Source organism: Notamacropus eugenii, chromosome 3, assembly GCF_028372415.1.
Source record: "Notamacropus eugenii isolate mMacEug1 chromosome 3, mMacEug1.pri_v2, whole genome shotgun sequence".
Lineage (NCBI taxonomy): Eukaryota > Metazoa > Chordata > Mammalia > Diprotodontia > Macropodidae > Notamacropus > Notamacropus eugenii.
In genome coordinates this window covers 399,801,990-399,827,897 of record NC_092874.1, presented here as the reverse complement: position 1 = coordinate 399,827,897, position 25,908 = coordinate 399,801,990, and the positions used below count along the sequence as shown (strand labels likewise).

The 25,908-nt window shown below is 37.1% G+C and overlaps 1 protein-coding gene across 6 annotated transcripts in view; it reads left to right on the top strand.

Moving 5' to 3' along the window:
* Positions 1 to 25,908, top strand: part of TMC5 (transmembrane channel like 5) — a 137,348-nt gene that overhangs the window by 77,755 nt on the left and 33,685 nt on the right. For 5 of the 6 annotated variants that reach the window (XM_072598003.1, XM_072598004.1, XM_072598005.1 and 2 more), the window contains 7 exons: positions 3,763 to 3,855; positions 6,229 to 6,328; positions 10,416 to 10,503; positions 13,845 to 14,093; positions 18,056 to 18,207; positions 21,027 to 21,171; positions 24,817 to 24,972. In XM_072598003.1, the coding sequence (XP_072454104.1) occupies positions 3,763 to 3,855; positions 6,229 to 6,328; positions 10,416 to 10,503; positions 13,845 to 14,093; positions 18,056 to 18,207; positions 21,027 to 21,171; positions 24,817 to 24,972 (983 nt within the window). Of the gene's footprint in view, positions 1 to 864; positions 1,447 to 3,762; positions 3,856 to 6,228; positions 6,329 to 10,415; positions 10,504 to 13,844; positions 14,094 to 18,055; positions 18,208 to 21,026; positions 21,172 to 24,816; positions 24,973 to 25,908 lie in introns of those variants that run through there. The other variant, XM_072598006.1, reaches the window with a different exon arrangement.

Below are 25,908 nucleotides of genomic sequence, written 5' to 3'. Positions count from 1 at the left end.
TCTCTCTCTCTCTCTCTCTCTCTCTCTCTCCATATACACATATTGCCAACCTGGCCATAAATGTATATATGTGTCTACCTAAACAAAGAAATAATGATTATTACTTATGCCTTAAGAACCATATTGAGTGGACAGATTTTTAACTGAGTTAAGGCATCATATTACCTTTAAAAGGATTATAATTAGTTGCTCATCATGCAATAAGTTATCTGATAAATTCTTTCAAACATAATATATCAGCGATCAGGGGGCAGAGTGCATCAATATGTCCCTTTAAAACTATGATTATAAGATATATTTCCAAGTCTTACTGCAGATATTATAACTTTTGATATGTCTTTTTTTAATAACATAACCTTTGTACCTTCTCTCCTAGCTTTACCTGGCTTCCTTCAGGTCTCACCTGAAGTCCCACCTTCTACAAGAAGCCTTTTTCAGTCTTTCTTTATTTTTTAATTTTTATTTGTAGTTCCAAATTCTCTACCTACCTCCCCCACCTTTCCCACCCACCCAGAAGGCAAGAAATATGATACCAATTATACACACCAAATCATGAAAAATATACTTCTACAATAGACATGTCTTAGTCATTTAAATATTAGTGCCTTCCCTCTGTGATTATCTCCAACTTGTCCTGTACATATCCTCTTTATACATAGCTGTTTGCATGTTGTCTCTCCCCTTAGATCACGAGCTCTTTGAGAGCCCAGACTATCTTTTTTCCTTATTTTGTACTCACATCTCTTAGCACAGTGCCAGGCACATAGTAGGCACCTAATAAATGCAAGTTGACTGACTATTAGGAATAGTTTAGAAACTCTGTCTTCTGTTTCTAGAATCCTTTAGTCTATAATGAAGAATTCTGTTTCATCTTTTTTCCCTAGATACCATGAGCCATCACCCTGAAAGCAGGCCAGCTTATGGATGTTGGTCTTAGGAGCTATTTTAATTTTCTGAATTGTTTTTAAAATTACTTTTCAATGTTTGGGGAAAAAAGAGATGATTTAAGCCTCTTTGACTGTAACTTTACCTGAGAGAGAAGTTGTGAGAACTGAGTGCTAGTCCTACTATAGCAGAGGAGCCCAGGGGGAAAAATGTTTTCTGATGTTTTCAAAGAGAGGAAAGAGCAGAAGGTTGTGGAAAAAAGAACTAAGAAAAGAAAACATAATGATCACGTGGTGGAGGTCCTCATTGACGTCGAAGATCTTGAACCAGAGTCCAGGATGTCAAGATCTCTGTTGCCTAGTTCATCCCAAAACAAATGGCAGCAAAAAATTATTGACCTTGAGGATACGGATGATGAAATGACAGAAGTTGTGCCTCCAAAGGTTTCAGGCTCCAGAAAGGGGAGTCGGTTAAGCAGGATTTCAAATTCCATCTCGCTATCTTTTTCTCAGGCTTTTCACATCCTTGATCATTCAAATGATTCTTGTACAAATCCACTAGGTAATGTTACACTGGAGGGCCTGGAGGGAGTGCCTGAGAATGGAGGGGAGCCTTTCTTTGAAGGGGTCTGCGCCATAAGGAATCAGTTCCTCTGGTTTATACAAATTAGTGAGACCATATAGTTGTGAATTCCATAAGAGTCCTTGAAGCAACGAACACAAAATAAGAGATTAAAGAGGAAGGTTCTTGATAACTTTGCATACAATAATTAATTTTCTCCATTGTAGTGCAATAGAAAGATCATTGAATTTAAAGTAAGAGGACTTGAGTTCAAATTCTGGTACTTCACCTTTCTAACCTTCAGTTTTCTCTTTTATATCATTTAATTAAATGACATACAAGATCCCTTCTTGCTTCAAATCTATGATCTTAATTTCCTACCTGACTCTCTCCCCCTCTCTCTCCCTTGGTTTCTGTCTATCCCTCCCTCTCTGACTTTGACTCTTCCTCTGTTTTTTTCTTTCTTCTCTTCTCTTTCTTTCTCTCTCTGTCTCTTCCCCTCACCCTAATTTTTTTTCTTTTCTGTCTCTATATATACATATTGCCAGCCTGGCCATAAATGTGTATATGTGTCTGTCTGTCTGTCTATCTATCTAAACAAAGAAATAAATGTATCTATAGATATAATCTGTACATCTAAAGAAACAAATATGAGACCTTATCCATATATGCATAGAAACAAATATATCTATATGTCTATAGATATCTGTAGATATAGCTATGTGTTTGTCTATAGAGAGATACACCCACATATATGTGTATAGGTAGAGAGATAGATACACACATATATGTGTGTATAGACATAATGTGAGTGTATTTCGTGTGTATTGGGTTATTTTGACTTCAAGGTGTGACATTAAATTTTTATCTTGATCTCAAAATTAATTCAAATTTACTTCAATTTCAAAAGTGAAGGAAACATAGACATATGTATATATGTGTACACACACACACATATATATATATTTACACACACATACATATATAAACAATATCTATCCCATATGGTGTTACTTCTAGTTTTAAAAGTTATTAGCAGAATGGAACTTGATTTTTTTAGATCAGAACTCTATAGAAGAAAATGTGTATGTTACATGGGGGTTTTAGATATAATTTATGGTTGAATCCTGCCTACGTGTACACATGCACATATATTTTCTTTATTTCAGGGTTGAGTATTTTTGCTTTGTTTACTCTACTCCAGACCTAAAAGTTGTTAAACTCCCAACCTCTGCTGTCATAGGAATCCATCATTACCCTCAGAAACTAGGCAAACACAAAGGCAGTGTGGTGAAGGGGAAGACCATTGGACTAGAAGTCAAAAAGCCTGGAGTTCTACTCCCGGTTCCACAATTCCCTATCTGTGACACTCTGAGGCAATTCCTTTACTCTCCCTGGTCCTTTTTTGTTAAAGGAGGGGATTGGAGGAGATTCTATGATACCGTGACCAAGATATGTAAGTAATAAACTAAGAGTTTAGTTGATGATTTGTCGAGGGATGTGCTCCCTCCACGCTAATGCCACCTCAGTTCCTAAGAAACATTCCCCTAGATATTATGGGTTCTATGAAGGCAGTATTGGGGCCAGTCAAAGCTTTAGCAGGATATTGTTTGGCAGGGATGGGGTACTTGGGGCCTCGAGGCCACATGGGGCCTTTTAGGTCTTTGTGTCCAAGTTTTACAGAACAAATCATTTTATTAAGGGAATTTGTTCTGTGAAGTTTGTATTCAGTCAACAGGATGTACTTGAGGACCTAGAGGGTCACATGTTCCCTTGAGGACCCTGATTGAGGAATGGTTTTAGGTTTCCTTTAGAGAGTCACTCATAGCCAACAATAAGAGAATAGGATAGGGTTGGGCTTAAGATGAGCAAACAGACTTGCACAAGCTAAATTTGGAAGAGTGTTTAAGTGTCAGCTTAGTTGAAGAAAGAATAAAAGGACCAGATGGGTCAAGTATACCTTGTAATTCTCCCTCTTTCCCAGTTCTTCAAAATCTACAAGCCAGCACACATCCAGGCAGTCAGTCTTCCCTGGTAAAAGTCACATGTACAAAACCTATGTTTTGAGAAAAGTGTTTTTATCACATTACTACTGACTAATTTTTTGTTACTACTTAACGGTTCCAAAATGCTGATAAATAGCAAAATAATGGACTTTTTTAAAATCAGGGATTATATTTTTCTATTGATAAAACTATGCAATTTTATAATACATATTAAATAATACAATATTAAATTGAATGTGTCAAACTTGACAAGCTATTCATTAATCGTAGTTAATAAACAGGATAGTTATTTACATGTCTTTTTTTACAGTTAATTCTTTTGTATGGAGAAGAAACTGGTATGATGATGACTTGCTAGCATATGATCCTACTTTTGGGACTATTGCAGAAAAAATCAAGCATGGTAGGTTCCTGCGAGCTGATTCATCGGGGTTCTATGAGGAGGCATTAGAAAATGATTTCATGAACAGTGCATTAAAGTTCTGGTATGTCTTCATACACACACACACACACACACACACACACACACACACACATATTTTTTTTTTCCTAAGGCAAGGGATTACCACTAAAATCCAAATGTCTGGATTACTTAAGTTTATTGCCAGGATAGTCTCTGACTTGTCTTTCTGAGGTAATTATGCCCTAGACCCATGCTAGATGCTAGAGGAAGACTTTTTGGAATTCATATTGCCCCAAGTGTCATCTTGTTAATAACTTTAAAGACCAGTCCATTGATCTAGAAGTTCAGCTTGTGTGGTGGATTAGATGCTATGAAAAACAGGATCTGTTTGAAAGGTTTTATTATGATACAGCATCTGTATCTGGTACATAGTGGGTGCTTTATAAATGCTAGTTGATGGATTGATTGATCCTAATTTAAAGGGTTGCCTAGCAGAGCCATAACTAGCAATTATGGTGACTGGAGCAAGCAGCATAAAACAAGTCCAAAGCAAACAACACTGAGTACACTAAGATCAACTTTCTAATTAATGATTTGAAAATAATACAAGAATAATTAAGACCAATTCAGTTGATCAGGTGGGGATACTGGGGGATGCCAACCTTCAATCTGGGGAGCAGATACCAATTGTAGGGCTTTATCTAATAAGAGAGAGTTCTGAATACAATTTGAGGTCACTGCTAAGAATTTTACTGGGGAGCTTTCTTTGTGGTGACCAAGAACTGGAAATTGAGGGAATGCCCATCAAATGGGGAATGGCTGAACAAGTTGTGGTATATGAATGTAATGGAATACTATTGTACTATAAGAAATGATGAATAGGAGGACTTCAGAGAGGCCTGGAAGGACTTATATGAACTGATGCTGAGTGAAATGAGCAGAACCAGGAGAACATTGTACACAGTAATAGCCACAGTGTACAAGAACTGTTTCTGATAGACTTAACCTTTCACAGCAATGCAAGGATCTAAAACATTCTCAATGAACTCTTGAGGCAAAATCCCATCCACATCCAGAGAAAGAACTATGGAATCAGAACACAGACTGAAGCAGACTGTTTTCTCTTGTGCTATGTTTTGTTTTGTTTTGGTTTCTCTCATGGTTTCTCCCATTCATTTTAATTCTTCTATGCAAAATGACTAATACGAAAATGTGGTTAATAAGAATGTATGTGTAGAATCCGTATAAGACTGCATGCTGTCTTGAGGAAGGAACGGGGAGAAAGAGAGAGAAAATTTGAGACTTATGGAAGTGATTGTAGAAAACTGAAAACAAATTAATTTTTTAAAAGAAGAATTTTGCCGGAGTAGCACAGCAAGGCTGGAAAAAAGCTCACCTACTATGTAATTCCTCTGGGGTATAAGTAAACAAGGATGTCTGGTAGCTCATTAGTTTTATTCATGATTCTTGCCTACTATATGCTAAGCTCAGTTGTTTCTAGCTGCTGACAGAGAAAAGGTTCAGTCAAAATAGAAATGTAACAAAGCTTGCATGATCCTTCAAAATTATCATCTTCAGTGTTGTCCCCTATATTTTCCCTAGTGCAAGTCTCTAGTCATGTCTCTGTTGTGTAAAATAGATGACTTCTTTAAGTCTCATCCAGTCTTGTAGCACATGACTTATACTAAGAGAATGTAAAGACAAAGACTAAAATTACAGAGATGAGAAATTTAAGCGAAAAAGTTGCCTACTTTGTTCTACTTGGAGGTTCCAACTGAAGAAAATGTAAAATCATCTCAGGTTCAGTTTAGAGAAACATTTTGATGTTCTTTTCAATAATTTCAGAATCTATGTAAACTGAGTTTCAGTTCAGGATAACTGAATACTTTTTTGTTATGTAAGAATAATCTAATTGTAGCTTGGTAAAAAAAAAAAAAAAAAAAAAACCAATGCATTAAGTATAAAAACATTTTAAGTATCTATTTTACACCCAGTGTCAGGGGTTAGAAGGGAGACAGAGAGAAATGAGACTCAGTGATTACCGTCATAAAGCTTATAGTCTAGTAGAGGAACAAAATATATACAAATAATTTCGTATAAATCAAAATGTGCTGACTACCTGAGAGAAGTATGAATATAATGCCCTGAGTCCAGAGTTAATATTAAGTTCAATTTCTGGGTTCAGTAATTGAGTACAATTTCTTTTGTTGTATGATTCTGAGTTCTGTTTGAGTATGTAGTTCCAATCCATTTGGAACCATTCTCCTTTATTATAACTCTCCTGTAATGTGGCTCTTGTGGCTGTTTTATAGGAGATAGTTTGTTTTTGTAAACCAAGTATTTCTTTTTTTTTTTATTATGACCCTTATACAGAGGAAAAGTTGGTTGCATCTCTTGTAAACTTAACAGCTAGAGACAGAAACAAAATCATTCGGAATCAGCCATTGACCATACAGGAAAAGAGGGAAATTAAGTAAGTATTGAGACTTTTTCTTCTATCCTGAGTTGAATACGAATATCTGTGATCTACTTCGGATGCATCTTCAGAGGGTAAGAGAAACTTCTAGTTCAGGAATTTCATAAGAAACAGAGAGGAAAAAATATCCATATTTTACACTGAAATTCTCATGTTTGGTGTCATATTTTTCTAGTATGTGTGGTTTGCATTTTAGAATTCAGGAGAATTCTAACTTCGTACTCCACTCTCTGCTACTGCATGGCCTGGAGTAAATCATTTCACTTTTTGTGGCTTTGGTTGATTCATCTTTAAAATAATAAGGATGAACAATAGAATTTCTTTTTTTTTTATTCTGAACTTAAAGCAAGCATTTTTAGGATTTATTTATAGGATTTCTCAAGTTCTTTTTAGGTCTAACATTCCATCCCTGCAACAAGATAACATCACTGAGATGAGCAAGGCTTTTAGTTTCAGGTTCCCAAAGATATTTAAAGCATGGTTAGCACGAACTCTTTCTGCAGTATTTTTGTAGGTAAAAAAAAAATAGATCATAGAATTTTTTATTTTTAATTTCATTTTTAGGTTTCATACCCATTGATACAAACTCTTTTTTGGATAAATCCCAGTTAGCTCAAGTTCCTTTCTGAACTTAATACTAAGTCTGGTAATATAATTCAAAGAGAATGACTTGGAGTATTTTGTTTTGTTTTGTTTTTTGGTGAAGATACAGTCTACCTGCAGGATTCTCCCTCTTTAGAGTATATAATGATGTATAATGTGGGACACAGATAAGGGGAAGCTCTCATCTGTTTGTGCTGACAATTGTACCGTTATCATATCCTATATTGTTAGGGCTTGAAGCATTAGTAAACTGCTGAGTGACAGCTTTGTTATAGCCTGATTTTTTTTTTCTTAATTCAGTCATTTCAGATGCTTTTTGATTTTTTCAATCACTGTTATTACCTGATTTACCGTAGCCTTCTTGCCCCTAAAGTAGAACCTTCCCTTGTAGCAAAGGAAAACAGTTAAGTCAGTCCAACCCACACAATGAAAGTATCTTTAGTATGTGCAAACCAAGGCATCAGTTAGCAAATGCAAACTTCTTTACCAAGTGGAGATACGTATGTTGCATCAATTATCAATACTGAGCATTGCGTTTCATCCAAGTTCAGCCTGGTTACTAGAATTAGTGAGTACATGGTTTTCCTTCAGTTTCCAAGAGACTTATGAGATGACCAGTCTGACCTGTGAAACAAAGAAGCAAAGTTCTGTGTGGTCTGTTTTGCTTCCGCAATGACTGAGGCAGGGCAATATAGAAGGATGCAGAAAGGGCAAAAACTCACAGTTTTTAGACTAGCAGTATTAATTTAATTATCAGTGTCCCAAGATCCTTGTTCACTCATCAGAGAATTGATGGACTACTTGTTAGTATTTGCATTCTCAATATCAATGAAACCGAAATACACAAGGAAGTTGCAATTAAATGGGGGACATAGGCTAGTTGAAAGAACAACTAAAGTTTCATTGTGTACACAAATGCAACAAGAAATATTTCATGAGACAGTTGACTATCTCCCCTTGAGATTCTTGTGAAGAGCATGACCAACAAAAAGATAATTGGATTTTATATATTAATGGCTATTGAAGAGGATGAAGAAACAGATGTCTTTTGAAAAACAAAACAAGATCCTCTAACCTGTTTAACATGTACATTGACAATAACTTTAATGTGACAGAAGACACAGAAGAAAAGGTGAAAAGTATGTTGGAAAATAAATTGTAGGATTAAGAAATGAAAGCAGTCAAAGACTGGTAGAATATACTAAAATTCCATGCCTCTATATTATGAATACTTTATTTTAAAAAGAGAGTTAGAAGGCATTCCACATGGTTAACTCCCAACATAACAAAAAATAAAAGCATATATTAATAGACAGAAAATGACTGGTAGCCAGTGTGATAATTAGTTGTTGGCTTGCAGTCTAAGAATTAATTAGAGCAAAAATCAATACCAAATCTAGAAGACACTTAAAGATAAGAAGTTATACCAGCTCCAACACTACTTACTCAAATAAGTGACTGATACTCCCAAATGAGAAATGGTCAAAGAAAAAGACATTGACTCTGATTATCACAATTTCTTATAGAAGTTTAACTGATATAAGACATTTCCCACAATATAGAGACAAAATTTCCAAACATTATCTTAGCCAGAAAATACTTCATCTCTTTGCAAAGTGGAAAGACATAACAGCCAAGGTTAATAGTTTATAATATAAACTAAATTGTCACATGTTTAAATTCATAATAAAAATGTTACACAAAAAGACAGTTGGAGATAACAGTCAGTATCACCTCACAAAAGCATGAAGAACTTTGGAAGAAAAAACAATATCCTTGAAAAACTTTGTGTGATACTCAGCTAAGCTAGATCGCTTCAAAAGCATTTATAGACAATAGTGGGAGAAGTATAATGAATAGGCAAATAATAAAACTGCCAACATTTCTATAGAAACCTGTGGAGCTTTGCAAGATGAATTTCATTTGGCATGTTACCAAAGATAATTTGCATGCAAGAAGTGGCAGAAAAAGATATCCAAGAAATATATATATAAAATCACAAAAGAAGGGAAGAGTCAGGTAGCAAGAGCTAGAGGTAACATATGGACAGGCTGAGTGATGCCAAGGTACCTACAGAATGAGAAAAGTCCTTGGCATGCTGGGTAGCTCATTTATAGGGGATTTCTAGAAGGACATGGGAAAAAATGACAGGAGGACAAAAAAGAATGGGTTTGTTGTCTGCCCCTATGACTGGTTTATCCAGACCAGTGAGATGATGGAATTAGTTAGGTCCTGGAGAATAAACAAACCTGTAAAAAGTAATCATTTCATCTAAAGCTTGGAAACAATATACTGGAATCATAGATCTTAGAGATGGTATGGATCTCTTTAGCTCATCTAGTTTTGCCCCTTGCTTTCAAGCAGTTGACAAGCAAGCTACAAGAATTTATTTAAATACTAAATAGTAATTGTTTCTCTTTTACCCAAGAACCCTGAGGGCCTTCTCCTCCCAGTTTGATTTTTTTTTTTAAATTTAAAGGGCCATCCCTTGAGCAACCACTTAAAGAAACCTATTCATTGAATGGGTGGATCTCACTCAAAGTAAGAATTTTATAAGACCTTAGCCTAAAATGTCCAGGGTCTCACATTGCCTCCTGGGCCATCTCCAGTTGTCCTAATGAATATCAGGCCACTGGACCCAGATGGCTAAGGAGAAGAAAGTGAGGTTGGTGACCTTGCACAGCCCTCTTTCACTGAAATCAAAGTCAACTGCAAGTCATGTCCTCATCTGGATGTCATGGTCCTCTTGGAGAGTGGAGGACAACACAACAACGACAACGAACTTCTACTATGTGCCATACACTGGGCTAAGCACTTAGGGATACAAAGAAGGGCATAAACACAGCCCCATTATGTAGATGAAGCAATCCAAAACTGTAGAGGTTGAATGATTTAGCCAAAGAGAGAGGTTTTGCAGAGATTAGCTAATTGGGAGCAAATTGTTAGAAGAAGAAAGTTCATGGGCTGCTCTTGGTATGGTATTCATGGCCCAGGGAGGAGTGGGGAACCTTCAGCCTTGAGGCCATCTGTGACCCTCTAGGTGCTCAAGTTGTAGCCCTTCGACTGAATCCAGAACAAATCCAGGGCCTGAAAGGGCTACACTTGAGGACCTAGAGGGCCACATATGGCTTCAAGACCAGAGGTTCACCATCCCTGGCCTAGAGAAAGAAGAACAGAGAGGCATCATTGGGTAGTGGAAAGATCACTGAACTTGGATTCAGGAAAAGTGGGTTTTAATTTCAGTTCTACCAATGAATTGGTCACTTTGTCTCTCTTGGTCTTGATTGTCCCATCTGTAAATGACTTTTGGCAATACCACCATTCAGATCTGTTCTAGTACACAGGCAAATGACAAAGTTCTCTTTCTCAAAGGAAGACTTACCAAAGCAATGAGATACTCAAAATACATCCCATGGTATCAGGAGAAAAGGGAACTTGAATAGTGCTTGTGTTGGTCACTCTCTTCTTCCATTCTACACAGGAAAAAAGTTAATATGGAGAAACGGAAATCTGGCCAACGTTCAGTTCAGTTAAATTTTTGTACCCAGTGTCTGACTGCAACAGCACTGGTAAGCCAACTTTTGCCTTAGTAATCTATTTATTGGGGAAGAGAGAGAGTTTAGGAGGAGGAAGGGAAGTACCTGATGAATGAAAAGGACAAGTGGGTGGAGATACCAGGCAAGAATCGGGGATGTGCAAAAGAAAAACTAACCTGATTTACCTTTGAGAGTCAATGGGCTAATTAGCAGATCAGTCACTTAGAGTCCAGTGAGACATAGGTTCAAATTATTTTTTTTGGATTTATTTAGTACTTAATTTTTCCCCAGTTACATGAAAACAACAATTTTTAACTTTTGTTTTTAAAATTTTGAGTTCCAAATTCTCTCCCTTCCTCCCTCACCCTCCTCCCCCCACTGAGAAGGCAAGCAATTCCATATAGAAATTCCATATGTATAATCATTTAAAACATGTCCATAATAGTCATGCTGTGCAAGAAAGCATAAATTTAAAAAAAAAACTCAAGAAAAATAAAGAAAGTGAAAAATAAAGTTTCTTCAGTCTGTATTCAGACACTATCAGTTCTTTCTCTGGGGATGGATAGCATTTTTCATCCTAAATCCTTCAGAGTTGTCAGGGATCATTGTATTGCTGAAAATAGCTATGTCATACAAGTCATTCCCCCAATTGATAAATGGTCAAAAGATATGAACAGGCAGTTTTCAGAGGAAGAAATTAAAGATATCTATAGTCATATGAAAAAATGCTCTAAATCACTATTGATTAGAGAGATGCAAATCAAAACAACACTGAGATACCACATCACACCTATCAGATTGGTTAACATGACAGAACAGGAAGATGATAAATGTTGGAGAAGATGTGGGAGAGTTGAAACACTAATTCATTGTTGGTGGAGCTGTGAGTTGATCCAACCATTCTAGAGAGCAATTTGGAATTATATCTAAAGAGCTATAAAAATGTGCATACCCTTTGACCCAGCAATACTGCTTCTAGGACTGTATCTCCAAAAGATCATAAAAATGGGAAAGGGTCCCACATGTACAAAAATATTTATAGTGGCTTCCTTTGTGGTGGCCAAAAACTGGAAATCAAGGGGATGCCCATCAATTGGGGAATGGGTGAATAAATTATGGTATATGAATGTAATGGAATACTATTGCACTATAAGAATGAGGAACAAGAAGACTTCAGAGAGACCTAGAAAGACTTATATGATCTGATGCTGAGTGAAAGGAGTAGAACCAGGAGAACTTTGTACACAGCAACAGCCACAGTGTGCGAGGATTTTTTCTGGTAGACTTAGAACTTCATTGCAATGCAAAGACTTAAAAAATTCCCAATGGTCTTTTAAGGCAAAATGCCTTCCACATCCAGAGAAAGAACTATGGAATTCATTCGCAGATTGTAGCAGATCCCTTTCTTTTGTATTACGTTTTGGTTTGTTATATGATTTCTCCCATTCATTTTAATTCTTCCATACAACATGACTATGGTGAAAATGTATTTAACAGGAATGTATATGTAGAACTATATAAAATTGTATGTCATCTCGGGAAGGGAGGGACTAGGTGGGGGGGAGGGAGGAGGAGGGAGGGAAAGAAAAAAATCTAGGTTGTGTGGAAGTGATTGTGGAACAATGAAAATAAATAAATAAACTGTGATTAGTAAATATTTAATAAAACTAAGTATGACAAACCATTAAAAACAGCTGTCATTCACAGCTGATCATCCTACAATATTGCTATTACTTTGTATCCATTACATTTCACTTTGCATCAACCCTTGTAAGTCTTTTTAGGTGTTTTTCTTCTTCAAAATTTTTTTTCAGTTATTATTGCTACCTGTATTTCCTTCCATCCTATTCCCTTACCCCAGTTTATTCTATTCTCTCCTTTCACCATGGGTTCAGATTTTGCCTTTAGTACCTACTAGCTGAGTGACTCTGGGCAAGTCACTTACTGTCTGAGTCTCAGTTTCATGATCTATAAAATGGGGACATGATACCTGTCTACTGACTGTATTACTCAACTCAGATTTATTGGAGAAAATCAAATGAGGTATTGTACATAAAGTGCTCTGTAAATCTCAGTCGATTATATAAATATTGTTTGGAGGAAATACATTATTTTCCAATTTAGGAACGTAGAAATTAAGATGTACTGAATAGGAAAATAGGAGTGGTTCAGAACATCAATCCCCTACTCATCCAAGTTGAATTTATTTATTTCAACTGAAAATCTTGCAATTGAAATTTATATTTTGTTTTTCATCACTTCTTCTAATTTATGACTGATTAAGAATTTAGATAAGTACATAAGTGTTACCGTGAATAGAGTGCTGTGTCTGGAGTCAGAAAGACTTGAGTTCAAATCTAGCCTCAGATACTTAATAGTTGTGTGACCTTGGGCAAGTCACTTACTACTGAAAAAACCTGTTTTTCTCATCTGTAAAATGGGGATAATGGTAAGGGTTGTTGTGAGGATCAAGTGATGTAATAACCGTAAAGCACTTAACAAAATGCTTGGCACTATATAAATGTTAGTTATTATTACTGTCATTAGTAGTAGTATTATTATCATTTTTAAGAATTTACTTCCTCTTCACAGCTCCATATGTTCTAGTTCAAAAGTTGGACTTTGAGTGATAGAATCGAAAGAAAAGCAGAAGTTATTTTGCTATGATTTCCAGTGTATTTACAACACTGATGTTGGGGTGGAGTGCTATAGGCTATTCAATAGACTTTTATTGTACATAGTCAACATTTAACTAGTGCTTATGTTTTTGCAAAATGTTTTCACATATGATATCTCATTTGTTTCCCCAAACTATCCCTATGAGAGAGCATTCCAAAAGGTATTATTATTGACAATTTGACAGATCAGGAAACTGAGGTCCAGATAAGTTATGACTTGCCTGAAGTCACACAAAAGTGGTAAGTACAAGAACTCTGGGATTTGAGAGATTTGAGCATAATTTCTGGGATATAACTTGGTCCACCTAAAATCATAGAACTTGAAAAGACTTTGGGACTGACATGATTTGAATTTAGAAGGAATCTTAGAAACTGAGTCCAAATCTCTTTCTATAAATGAAGAAAGTGAGGCCTAGGGAAGGGAAGAGATTTGACCAAAGTCAAACAGGTAGCAAGTGGCAGCATCAGGATTCTGGTCTTCCAGGGACAGAAGGTTTTGGGATTATCTTCTGCCAAGTATAGTTCCTGTGTCTCTCTTTTAATGAAGCCCAAGATCAAATCCACTTTTCTGACCATCATGTCACAGTGTTGACCCATGTTGAGCTTGTAGTCCACCAAAACCCCCAACTCTTTTCTAGACAAACTATTATTTAGCTATCTTACCATTTGCTTTGCTTTTCTTTTTTTTAATTATAGCATTATCGGCATTTTCGTAGTGCCATGTCAGAATTTTTCCAGTCGTTGCATGTGTGGCAGAGGACCCTCAAGATCATTGGCAGCAAATTTGGAACAAGCGTACTTTCCTACTTCGGTTTCCTATCATGGCTCCTCAAGTTCAGCATTTTTTCATTTATCGTGAACTTCAGCTTCATCATCATTCCTCAGCTTATAGAGTCGAAGCCAAACAATCTTTCCTTCACCAGTCTGGAGCTTCTCAGTGGAGCAGTATGTATATGACAGCATTCTGATTTCTAAGCGGGGTTTGGTGGGGTGGCCAAACCTAGACATTATATATTTTTATCCCATGAGCCTAAACCCAAACAAACATGACAGATCATTTGTGATTCCAAATGTAACAATTGGATAACTCCCCAGAGAATTGCATGTGGAAGGGTACGTGGCAGGGAATAGAATAGGAATTCCAAGTGGTTTCATCTTCCATAAGTAGCCCTGTTCTTTTTCATAGGAATTATTGAGAAATAGTAACTTTGTCATCAGTCCTACCACATGAAGCCTTTTCTCTCTGTTTAAGTCACTGGCTGGATTAAGAGGAGTCTCTCATTATCCTCTCTGCTTGTCTTCTAAAAGCAACATTAGACTATCATGTAGAATTAGAGGGGAATCAAATGTAGAGACAGACATATAGATATATATACCCATGTGTTCATACATGTATATACATGTATGTGTGTATTTATTTGTGTTCTATTTTGGGGTTGTGCTGTTATTTTCCCTTGAAATGCCTTCTTTTCTCCTTTTTTTCCTTGATATTTTATCAAAGCTCAGCTGAAGCTTCACCCTCACCATGAAACTGATTTTAATCCGTCCAGTTTATAGTAATCAAATTCTTCCTCCTTTAACACTTTCAGTCTGCATTACTTTTTTGGATTTTAAATTGATTTTTAAAAAACTTTTTACATATGTATGTATTGTTTCTTCCACTACATTATAAATGCCTTGAGACCAGGGACTGCTTATTATATTCCTTTGTCTTCCTCACCTACCTAGGATAGATGCTGAAATAAGTAGGTGTCAGAAATAGGAGAAAAGGCCAGTGCAATATTTTGTCTCCCAATATTTAAACACATTTTTTATAATTACTTTTAAAAGCTGAAAACAAATTGATAGCAAATAAATAAAAACACAATTTAAGCAAAATAAAATTCAGCTATCAATCAGGCAAAATAAATAAATAAATGAAAGCAATGTTAAAATCAAACCAACTAAGCCAGAGAAACTCATGTGCCGGAAGTTCCTTCTTTGCTAGTTATTCATGACTTGACTTCTTTCCATTTTTCTGAGAAAGCTATTAAAGATACATGTTGGGACAGATTCTACCTGATGTATTCCACATTAAAGTCCATTGCCTAACCCTCGAATGTCTGTTTCCTTCCTAGTCAGTGGGTCCAGGGGAGGTACATTTCATACTTTGTGTGGCTGAGTGTGTATGGATACCTACTGACTTGTGTGTGTCTGTGAGAGGACTAGAACTATTTGGATGTGAGTAAAGAGTTCATCAAGTTATGTGGGGGTGGTGACCACTGATAAGAATTAGCCTTAGTTTCATGATACAGCGAACTGAATACTGGGTCCCGAGTTTACATCCTCCCAGCTCTGTGACTCTGGGCAATCTCTTAATCTCTCTCAAATTTTGTTTCCGAAACTATAAATTGGGGAATTATAATAGCACCTACCTTCCAGGGTTTTGCGAGGATCAAATGAGATAATATTTGTAAAGTGCTTAGCACAGGGCTTGGGCACATAGTGGGCACCTGATAAATACTTGTTGAGTGTCGTTCTAAGGCTCTTTTTGTTATTGTTCAGTTGTATCTGACTCTTTGTGACCCATCTGGAGTTTTCTTGGCAAAGATACTGGAGCGATTTGCCATTTCCTTCTCCAGTTTATTTTACAAATGAGGAAACTGAGGCAAACAGGGTTAATTGACTTGCCCAGGGTGACATCACTAAGTGTCTAAGGCTCTACCAATGTTTAACAGTAGAGGAAGCTACCAGAGAAAGAGATAGTGACCTCCCTCAGTAATCTTTCCCCAAGAGAGACTTGGACATATTATTTGAAGGCATATTTCTCATTATAACTTCTCATCATAGAACAAGATCATAAACTTTTGGTAATATAACTTTGATTCCTCAAAATATGTTGGATCCTTCACATGTGTTGAAGTTTTTTTTAAAAAAAAAAACTTGTCAAATAAATGCATTTATTTATTTTTCATGCATTTATCATCTATTCCTTCTATTGCCTCTCCCCAATTAAACAACCAAAAAAGAAACGAAAAGGAAAAAAACCCTCATCATAAATACTTATTGTCCAGCAAAACAATTCACATTGTCCATACCCCAAAATGTAAATCTCTTCATTTTTAAGTTCATCACTTCTCTGGCAGAATGTGAGTGGCATGTCTCATCTTCTGGTTTCTGGACTGGTACTTTGTCATTGCACTGAGTAGAGCTCTAAAGTCTTTCACAATTGTTTTTCTCCATTATGTTGTTGCTATAGTATATTTTTTTCTCCTAGTTTTGCTCATTTCACTCTGCAATCAATTCATAGAAATCTCCCCAGTTTTTTTTCTGAAACTGTCCATTTAATCATTTATTAGGGCACATAAAATTCTATTATATTCATATGCCACAATTTGTTTATCCATTCCCCAAAGGGACACATTCTCTGGGTTTCCATCTTTCAGCTTCTAGAAATATTTTCATAGATAGATAGATAGATAGATAGATAGATAGATAGATAGATAGATAGATAGATGACAGACAGACACACAAATATATATATATGTATATACATAGAGTTCTTTTTCTTTTTCTTTGATCTCTTTGGGTTATTACAGTCAGGTCAAAAAATAGTCACAGTTTAATGACTTCTGAGGGCATAGTTTCAAGTGCCCCACTTGTTTTTGACAAAGGTCTACATTTTGAGCACTTACTAAGTGTCTGGTTATATATTAAGTGCTGTGGGAGTGGTTGGGTGTAAGGGGCGCTGACCGCCACACCATCTGGGACCCCACACTGATGGACATCAGATAAACTGAGTCCGGTGCAGGGAAGGGTGAACAAGATGGCGCTGGAAGGGACGGCCCCACCCCTGGTTTGTTTTTGTCACTATAGTTCCAGCTTGTGTTCATTACTATAGCTTCGGGTTTGTTTGTGTGTGTTGCCATGGTTCGTTGGGCAGACTGCCAGAGACTATATAATCAGAGTGCTTGCTTGAATAAATCGGAGTTGCTTCATGACCCGCTCTCCCACCTCATTCTTTTACTCTCGAGCTCCACAGGAGGACAAGCAGCCTGCTGGTCAGGCATAAGACTTGCTCCTCTCGGTAAGCTATGCCGTCACCATAGCAGTTGGGTAGGGAAATATAGGAAAAATAAAAGATGCAGTCTTTGTCTTTAGTGACCATAAGATCTACATCTGAAGCAATTTAAAGATAATTACAAAGAAATAGAAAAAATGTAATCACAGGGCAAAAGGTTAATATAGAAGTGCTCAGATAATAAAGCAATAAAGAAATAATCAGGAAGGAATTCTTAGAGGAGGTGAGTTTTGAACTTATGCCTTTCCTTACTCCAGTACATAACCTTCTGCTCCATCACTGGCATGGAATAAGAGTTTTGTAGCCAACAAGAATCAAGTGATAGTCCAATGCACTCAACATCCATTAGGGGGAAATTTCTTAGCCTGTTCTCTAACTTAGTCCATAGTTGAATCAAGTAAACAAACATTCATTAAGTGCCTACTATCTGCCAGGCACTACCCTAAGTGTTGGGGAGAAAAAGAAAGGCAAAAAGTAATCCCTGGTCTCAAGGAGGTGACAGTCTAATGGAAACTTGGCTTGACTTCAGTAATTTTCTCCATGTGGGTGGAATCAGGAGATCGAGTTCCCAAAGTCTGTTCACCCTAGAACCTAAAGGTTTTTTTTTATCTCCAGAGATGACTAGATTCCTTTCCAGCCAAGGTTTCATAGTAACAAAGGTTTCTCTAGGTTTGGGAGCAATGGAAGATGGGAGAGGCTGGACATTTGAAAAACTCAGTTGCCTAAATTTGCTACCAAACTGAAAAATAACCAATCCAAACTACGCAGTTCATGTGTTTATTCTCCAGAGAAGTGATTTGATTCAGAGTTCACTGTATCATTTCAGGGTTCTTTCCTTTCATTTCAGGGTTATTTTCAAGAAACAGTGATGTATTATGGGTTTTATACCAATTCAACTATCAAGTACAAAGGAGTCAGCACCTCTTACAACATGCAGCTGGCATATATTTTTACAATCGGACTGTACTTGGTCGTCTGTTTCTTTTCCTTACTCTACAGGTATGGAGTTCTGCATCTTTATATCCAAAGCTTCCTCTCACACCTAGACAAAATTCAACAGCTCAGCATTAAGTAGGATGTCTAAGATGTGTGCCATGAATCACTCTCAATAGCCTACAACTTAAAATGCAAGTTCAGAGTATGGAAATGAAAGGTTTCACTATTTTTTCACATCTTGTTTTTAATTTAATGCCCTTTGGGTTTTAAAAAAAATATTTTATTCATTTTTTAATGTATTCCCACCCCTTTTCCTACTTTAAAATATCAATAAAAATATTTTCAAAGAAAAAAAGTAGTACAGCAAAACTAACCAACAGATTTCAAGCATTATTTTTAAATCCCACTTCCCACCATCTACAGGGAAAGAAAAAGAGGCAAAAAGAAAGAAGTATAGAACCTCTGTATCACATAAGCTCAGTCACTTCCAAAGTGTTTCATATTCTGTATATTTGTCTATCAGATTTTACCAGTTGTTTTTTCTATTTGTTTTCCTTTTATTTTCAGTTGCAAATTCTTTCCCTCCCTTCAGCCCTCCCCTTACCCATTAAGATGGCAAAAAACACAGTATCTATTATACATATGATGTCATGCAACACGTATTTCCATGTAAGCCATATTGCAAAAAGAAAAAAAAGCCTGAAAAATAAATAAAATGAAAGAAAATATGCTTCAAACTACACTTAGAATCTAACAATTTTCTATCTAGAGTTAGATAGTATTTTCCATCATGAGTCTTTTGGAATTGCTCTGGATCATTGTATTGATCAGAGTAGCTAAAACTTTGATTATCGTTAAAATATTGCTGCTACCATGTAAATTGTTCTCCTAGTTTTGCTCACTTCCATTTGTATCAGTTCATATAAGTCTTCCTAAGTTTTTCTGAAACCATCCTTTTCATTTCTTACAGTTCATTCCCTCACAACTTACAGCATTCCAATACAACTGCCCACCACAGTTTGTGACACTTTCCCAATTGATGAACATCCCCTCAGTTTCCAATTTTTTGCCACTATAAAAATTCCTGCTGTAAATATGTTTGCCCATGTGGGTGATTTTCCTTTTTCTTTGATCTCTTTGGAGTAAAATTTCACGACTTGTTTCACCATTTTATTTGCTTTAGGGCAGCAGGGTAGGGATATACCAGGAGGAGGTGTATTTTGTGAGAGCTCTGATCCATATAATGAGGGGTTTGGACTAGATGATCTCTGATGTCCTTACCAACTTGTTATCCTAGAAAATAGATATACCAAGTTGTACTGTGATTTCATCAGTGTGGTAAATTCCTGGTATGGGAGATGTTTCTATTAAAATAAATCTTAACCTGTTTATGACTTACTGAGTCAATGCTAAAGAATTTCTTGAGACATGTAGAAGCTAAGTGACTTGCCCAGAGTCATGTCATATAGCTAGTGTCTAAAATGGGGTTTAAATCCTTCTGCTCGACTCCAAACTTAGTGCTGTATCTACTAAGCCACATTGGTACGATTACATAGGGAGTATAAGCATAATTATCCCTGTTTTACACGTATGTCTTGGAGATGCACATGTAGTAGAATTTTGGGGGGACCCAAGAGGGATTGTTACTTATCAATCAGGGTTCTTTAAGTCAGGATCAGATAACTGTAGTAAGGTGTTACTTAAAAGTGAAGCAAGCAGCTATTTATTCTGACTTGTTGGGGTAAATAGCAATATGGACAGCATCTACCTTGAGCCTGACGTGAGTTTCTGAATTTTTAGGGCAGTATTCATAAACTGAACATTATTTGAAGTAACATTGCATGAAACAAAGCAAAGAAATACAACTCTTCAAAATACCAGGTGGTTATACAAAAAGAATAGTATGCTTGTTGGAGAAAAAAGTATATTCTTAGCTACAGGAGATAGAAGAGGGAATTATCATCTGAGTATATAGCTAATTTCACTAAATCAAAGAAACCTGCCTATTGGATGAGACAGGGGAGAGAGTTTTCCCAGAACTCTGGAATCCTTCACCTTCAGTAGTTAAGCCTTGGTACTGATAAGAGGTAAAAAGGAAACACTAAAGGACATTGGGGTCATTTACAGCAAGATGACTGACATAGAACAAGATGGAGTCAACATGCCCTGGAGCAGGGTCCTTCTAAAGAGGGAAGGATCTATGTGATTATATGCCATGGAAGTGATGAGTGAGATGGTGAGATGGTGAAATACCAGGGGATTTGGTAAGGGACAATAAGGAAGTGGAGGTGAGGAGGTTCTCTGGAAGCTGTCCCGCTCAGGAAACTTGCTGGAAACTCCCTGGGGCTCATCTGGGAGGGTAATTTTGTCCTCTTCTCCCACACATACCAGAGTGTTGCTTTACAAGGTAAAGTTTCTGACAAAATCATTAGGGTAATCCAGTACCAAAGGTACTTCCTCTAAATTCTCATGGTATTTCACTGATATCCCTTATGCTTTTAGATACCCCCTGCTTTGTATTAAAGTTGCATACGTGCTTGTCATCTCCCTCATTAGACTTTAAACTCCTTCAGGGCAGGCATTGTGATTTATTCATCATTGCAAAGCCCTCAGCTTTTAGACCAGTGATCTGTACATAGGTTTTTCAATAAATATTACATTAGATTGACTAAATGTAATGGTACTTAGTACAATTCCTTTCCCCTGACAGAGACACATGTCTATTCATGACCTCATTATGTATGTAAAGCAATTACCCTGCTAATTAAAGTGGCTTCCCAAGGACCCTTTCAGAATCGAATAAAAAGTAGTGAATGTTACATTAAGCTCCAACATTTTGGTGGAAATGACACTGAGTGTGTTGTCATTTTTGTGTCTCATAGCATGGCCTGTTCTTTCCGGAATAACTTCATTAACCCCCACATCTACTCCAGAGGGACTGCTAAGCTCGTCTTTTCCTGGGATTTCACCATCACCCATGAGAAAGCTGTGAAGCTGAAGCAAAAAAACCTTAGCACTGAACTCAAGGTATAGCTAAAACCTGCTAAGCAGATCTTCTCTCCTTTCACCTCCCATCTAACTTTTCCTCTGTGATGTCTTAGGAGTTAACCTCTCACACTTGGGCTCTGTGGTATTATTGATAGGTTGCCAGTAGCTTTTACAACTATCCCGCTCTATTCTTATGATTTTTAGTTGACTTGTGGCTTATTATTTCTTGTTGTTTGTTGTTAAGTCATTTTTCAGTCATGTCCAACTCTCCATGATCCAATTAGGGATTTTCTTAGCAAAGACACTGGAACAGTTTGCCATTTCTTTCTCCACATCATTTTATAGATGAGAAACAGAGGCAAATAAGGTTAAGTGACTTACTCAGGGTCTCACAGCTCGTTAGTAATCTAGGACCAGATTTGAACACATGAAGATGAGTCTTTTCAGTTCCAAGACCACCTGGTTCCACTGCACCACTTAGCACAGTTTACAACACCTTTAATTCTCTTTACTGCCTATGGCTCAGACATCTACTAACTCATTTTCTTGTGACCAGGAAAATAAGAAAAAACATTATTTAAGATGTCCATCCTGTCTTCTGACCAGGTCTCAAATACTCAATCATATGAAAGATGCTGATTTAGATGTATCTTTCCTCCAAAAAGGTAACAACACATCCATGCCTGCCTAACCAGATTGTAGAAGGAAAATAGCTCATTCATAAGAGGCAGTAGTCTACTACAGACTAAGACAAGAGACTTTAAAAAGAAACCGTGAAATTCTATTATACACATTGACTCTATAAATTGAAAGACACCTTGGCATCTTCATATTTGATTCAGACACTTGAGTTTAGAACTGCTTTGCGTATCTGTTCTTTACATTTGGAGATAGGGATGTGAGTACAGAACATCTCTTTAAAGGACCAAAGCAAAGGAACCCATGTTTGGAATGTGTCTATGGCTGTCCTTTCATTTGATCATTCTGCCTCACATATGGATATGCTGCCCAAGCAACCCTTTGATCACAGGGGATTCCATTGATGAAGACATCTGTATTGTTCTATTTACTTTGCCTTCCCTAAATTTTAGACTGTCTACAGTTGAAGTTTACAACTCTGGATGGGGTTTGGGTGGTGGGAAGAAAGGGTGGATTTGGGGGTGATATCTGGGAATATTACCCTAGGTTACTCTTCCTTCCTTCCTCCCTTTCTCCCTTTCTTTCTTCCTTCCTTTCTTCCTTTCTTTCTCAAAACGTTAAACCCAGTTCATTCTGAAACTCATAGATTGGACCACAATAGGTCCCTTCCCAAGCTCCGTTTAATGGCTGTATTTTAGGCCCTCCTGACTTAGAGTGCATGTTAATGGTTACAGTTTCTCTTTGGAACAGCAATCCTGAGGGTCTTCCTCTCCCAGCTTGATTTTTTTCTTTTTTTTTAATTAAAGGGCCATCCCTTGATTCACTTCTTAAAGAGGCCTATTCACTGAATGGTTATTACCACACTCTAAGTGAGTACCTGAAAAGACCTTAATCTAAAAGGGCCAGGATCTCCCATTGCATCCTGGGCCATCTCCAGTTGTCCTGATGAACATCTGGCCACTGGACCCAGATGGCTTTGGAGAAGAAAGTAAGGCTGATGACCTTGCACAGCCCTCTCTCACTCAAATCAAAGTCAACTGTAAGTCATGTCATCATTTCCCTGATGTCATGGTCCTCTTCAAAACCGAAGGACAAACACAACTACCTAGGCTACCCCACATATGATTTTAGATTATAGCAGAAGTGGTTTGGACAGGCTGGGAAGTGATTGGCCTGAAAATAAAATGAATTCACCAATACTTGGATTTCTCTAAAAAAGAAATTATTTAAGCTTAATAACCATGAACAAAAATGATCAAATAACAATATAAGGAATAAAACAATACATAGGAATATAAATTCCAAATTATGCATAATAATCCAAAAGGAAGATAATATAGTTATAATATTTTTAAATGACTAATATCATAATTGCTTCAATGGTTTCTTCCAATATCTTTTTCATCTCTGTACTTATTAGATTGTGTTGTTATTTTCATAGCAACATAATATGTACATTGCTATGATTTCTTCTTCTCTGGGGATTACTTGATATTTTCATGTTTATTTTCTTCATACATATTGAAAAGTTTTCATTTCCTTCTTCCTTTCTTCCTGCCCCCAGTGGGGGTTTTCTTCCCACCTTGCCTTTCTTTTGCTCCCTCCCTTGACCTTTGGCCTCCAGGCTACTTGACCACTCATACTGTTTGTATGAGATGGGAATCACCAACTGTATTTCTTCTGGTGAGAAGGAAAACCACCGATCTTCATCTTCTCACCTGCCATTGAATTCCATTGTCCTCTAGGACTTACTATACACCCCGCCCCCCTGCCCTCTGGACCCCAGCATTGTTAAAAACTCCCTAGCCTAGTCATTTGCTCAGCTACTACACAATGGCTGGATCCTTGGGACCTCTAGGTCTTTCTGTTGACCCCTGCAGCTGAACTTTCTTTTATGAGTTATCTTCTCCTATACAGAGTATTAGGTTCTTTGGGGAACAGGAATTGCTCCTTTTTGTTTTTTAAACTTAAAAAAAACCCAGCCCTTTCAGATTGAGTTTATTGCATACTGTAAAAGAAAAGCAAGTTATATATAAAGCAGACCTACAGTTTCATGTATAGTCCTCTTTTTTCTGCTCTGCTATTTATGTAGAAATACCCACTTTTTGGTAAAGTTCAGACAAAATTTTTTAAAAGAAAAAGAAAAAAGAAGTTTGGGAACATCTGTTGTACTTTGACCCCATCCCTACCCCCCTTCTTAGATCCCCAGAACTGGAAAGGACATTAGAGATCATCTGATGCAAACTCCCTTATTTTATCTTACAATCCCGTCCATTTTTTCAATTAGTATTTATTTTCTCTCCCTCCCATCTCCCCTACACCAATGAAAAAGAGAAAATAAAGAAAAACCTTTAACAAATGTGCAGAGTCAAGCCATATAAATTCCCTCACTGGCATGTCCAAACATGGGTGTCTTCTTCTGCCTCTTGAATACATCACCTCTCCGTCTTAGGAAGCATGTGTTGTTTTTTCTGTTTGTACTTCGCGCACTTATATCACTACCTTCAAGCACTAAGCTTCATAAATGCTTTTTCATTTTTTATAAGTTTTTATTGATTTTTTTATTTCTTATGTCACCATAGTTATCTCAGATATCCTTGTCATTCATTTTTACATGCATTTTCAAACATAGCTATGTGGGAATTTGCTTTGCCAGACTATGTAGAGATGTGTTAAAGGATAAAAAAAAATAATATGGGGGGGGGGGGCACATGGAATTACAAGGGACAGGTTGATTTTTTAAAATGTTACTTTAAAATTTTTTAAAGATTTTTTCAAGTAATCATTTATTTCTTTTTCTTCCTCTCCCTTTTTGTCCTGTGATGTAATCTCATCATTCCCTTCCCAATCTTTATTTTCTGGGCATACCATCTGACTCTTTTGCTCCCCTTAGCTTATTTGGTTCCTGGAAAACTGCTCCTTCTTGTCCTGCCTCTGGATGTGGGAATGACTTGTCTCTTGGGAGGGCTCAGGTTGGGGGGTAGTGTTTGTTGCTAACTTGATAGGAGCATTAATGGATCACCTGAAAATTCCTTCTGGTTACAGGAGAATCTGTCAGAAATCCGGCATGAGAATGTGATTGCACCTCTCAAGCAGAGGTTATATCATCTTTGTATTCACCTGGCAGCCTGGATAGTTTCCACAGGAGTGGCTGTTGTCTGCTGTGTGGCTGTTTATTTCCTGGCTTTTAATAATATGAAGGTAATTCCTGGAAGGGGGAAAAGACAACATGAGATACAGGGACAAGTACCAGGCTACAGAGGAGGTCATTCCTATTCTAAGCATAGTATAAGCTAGAAGTGGCTCACTAAGATGGGGAAGGGAGGAGACAATAGCCAATGCAGAGGTGATAGTTTGGGAAAGAACTAAGGGGATTAAAGGTCATGGTGAAGAAAAAAGAGCAGGATATAACCTTATAAAACAGAGGGAGAGGTGGAATGATGACAGATTAGACCAGATAAGAGAACTTGAAATTCATAAACATGAAAATGGAGCATTTGAGGGTGATGGCATGATCAAAGGTAGGACCATTTCTATAGTTGAGATGGCATGGAGGTCTTAACAGATTGAAGAACTGGTAGGCTAGGGGTTTGAAGAAGCATCCCTATGTATGTTGAAGTCCCCTAGTATGAGAACAGGAGTTGGGGAGGAGAGAAAAACTGGGAGACTGGCACTGAACTCATTGAAGAAAGAAGGGGGAGTATCTTGGAGGTCAATAGACAATGGTTACTGGGATTTTGATTGGGTAGTAGATATAGATTGTGTAAACCTCAAAGGAGAAGAGGATGATGGAAGGTAGAGGAAGAGCATGAATGTGGCATTGGAAAACAAAGCATATTTCAACTCCCCTACCTTGACCAATGAGTTAGAGAATGAATGAAAATGCAACCCATTGCTAGAAAAGATGGCCAGGGAAACTATGTCATCAAGAAAGAAAGGTCTCAGTGAGAGGCAGAAGATGAAAAGAGTCAGAAAGAAAGAAATGGAAGATGAAAGCAGATTTGCTACCTACAGGCCAAGTATTCCAGAGACCACAGTAGAAGGGATGTTGAACTTTAGAGTGGGATATTTTCAGGGTTGAGTTGTGAGGAATAGGAATGGGAGATGGAGAACAAAATGTGAATAATGACAAGGGGG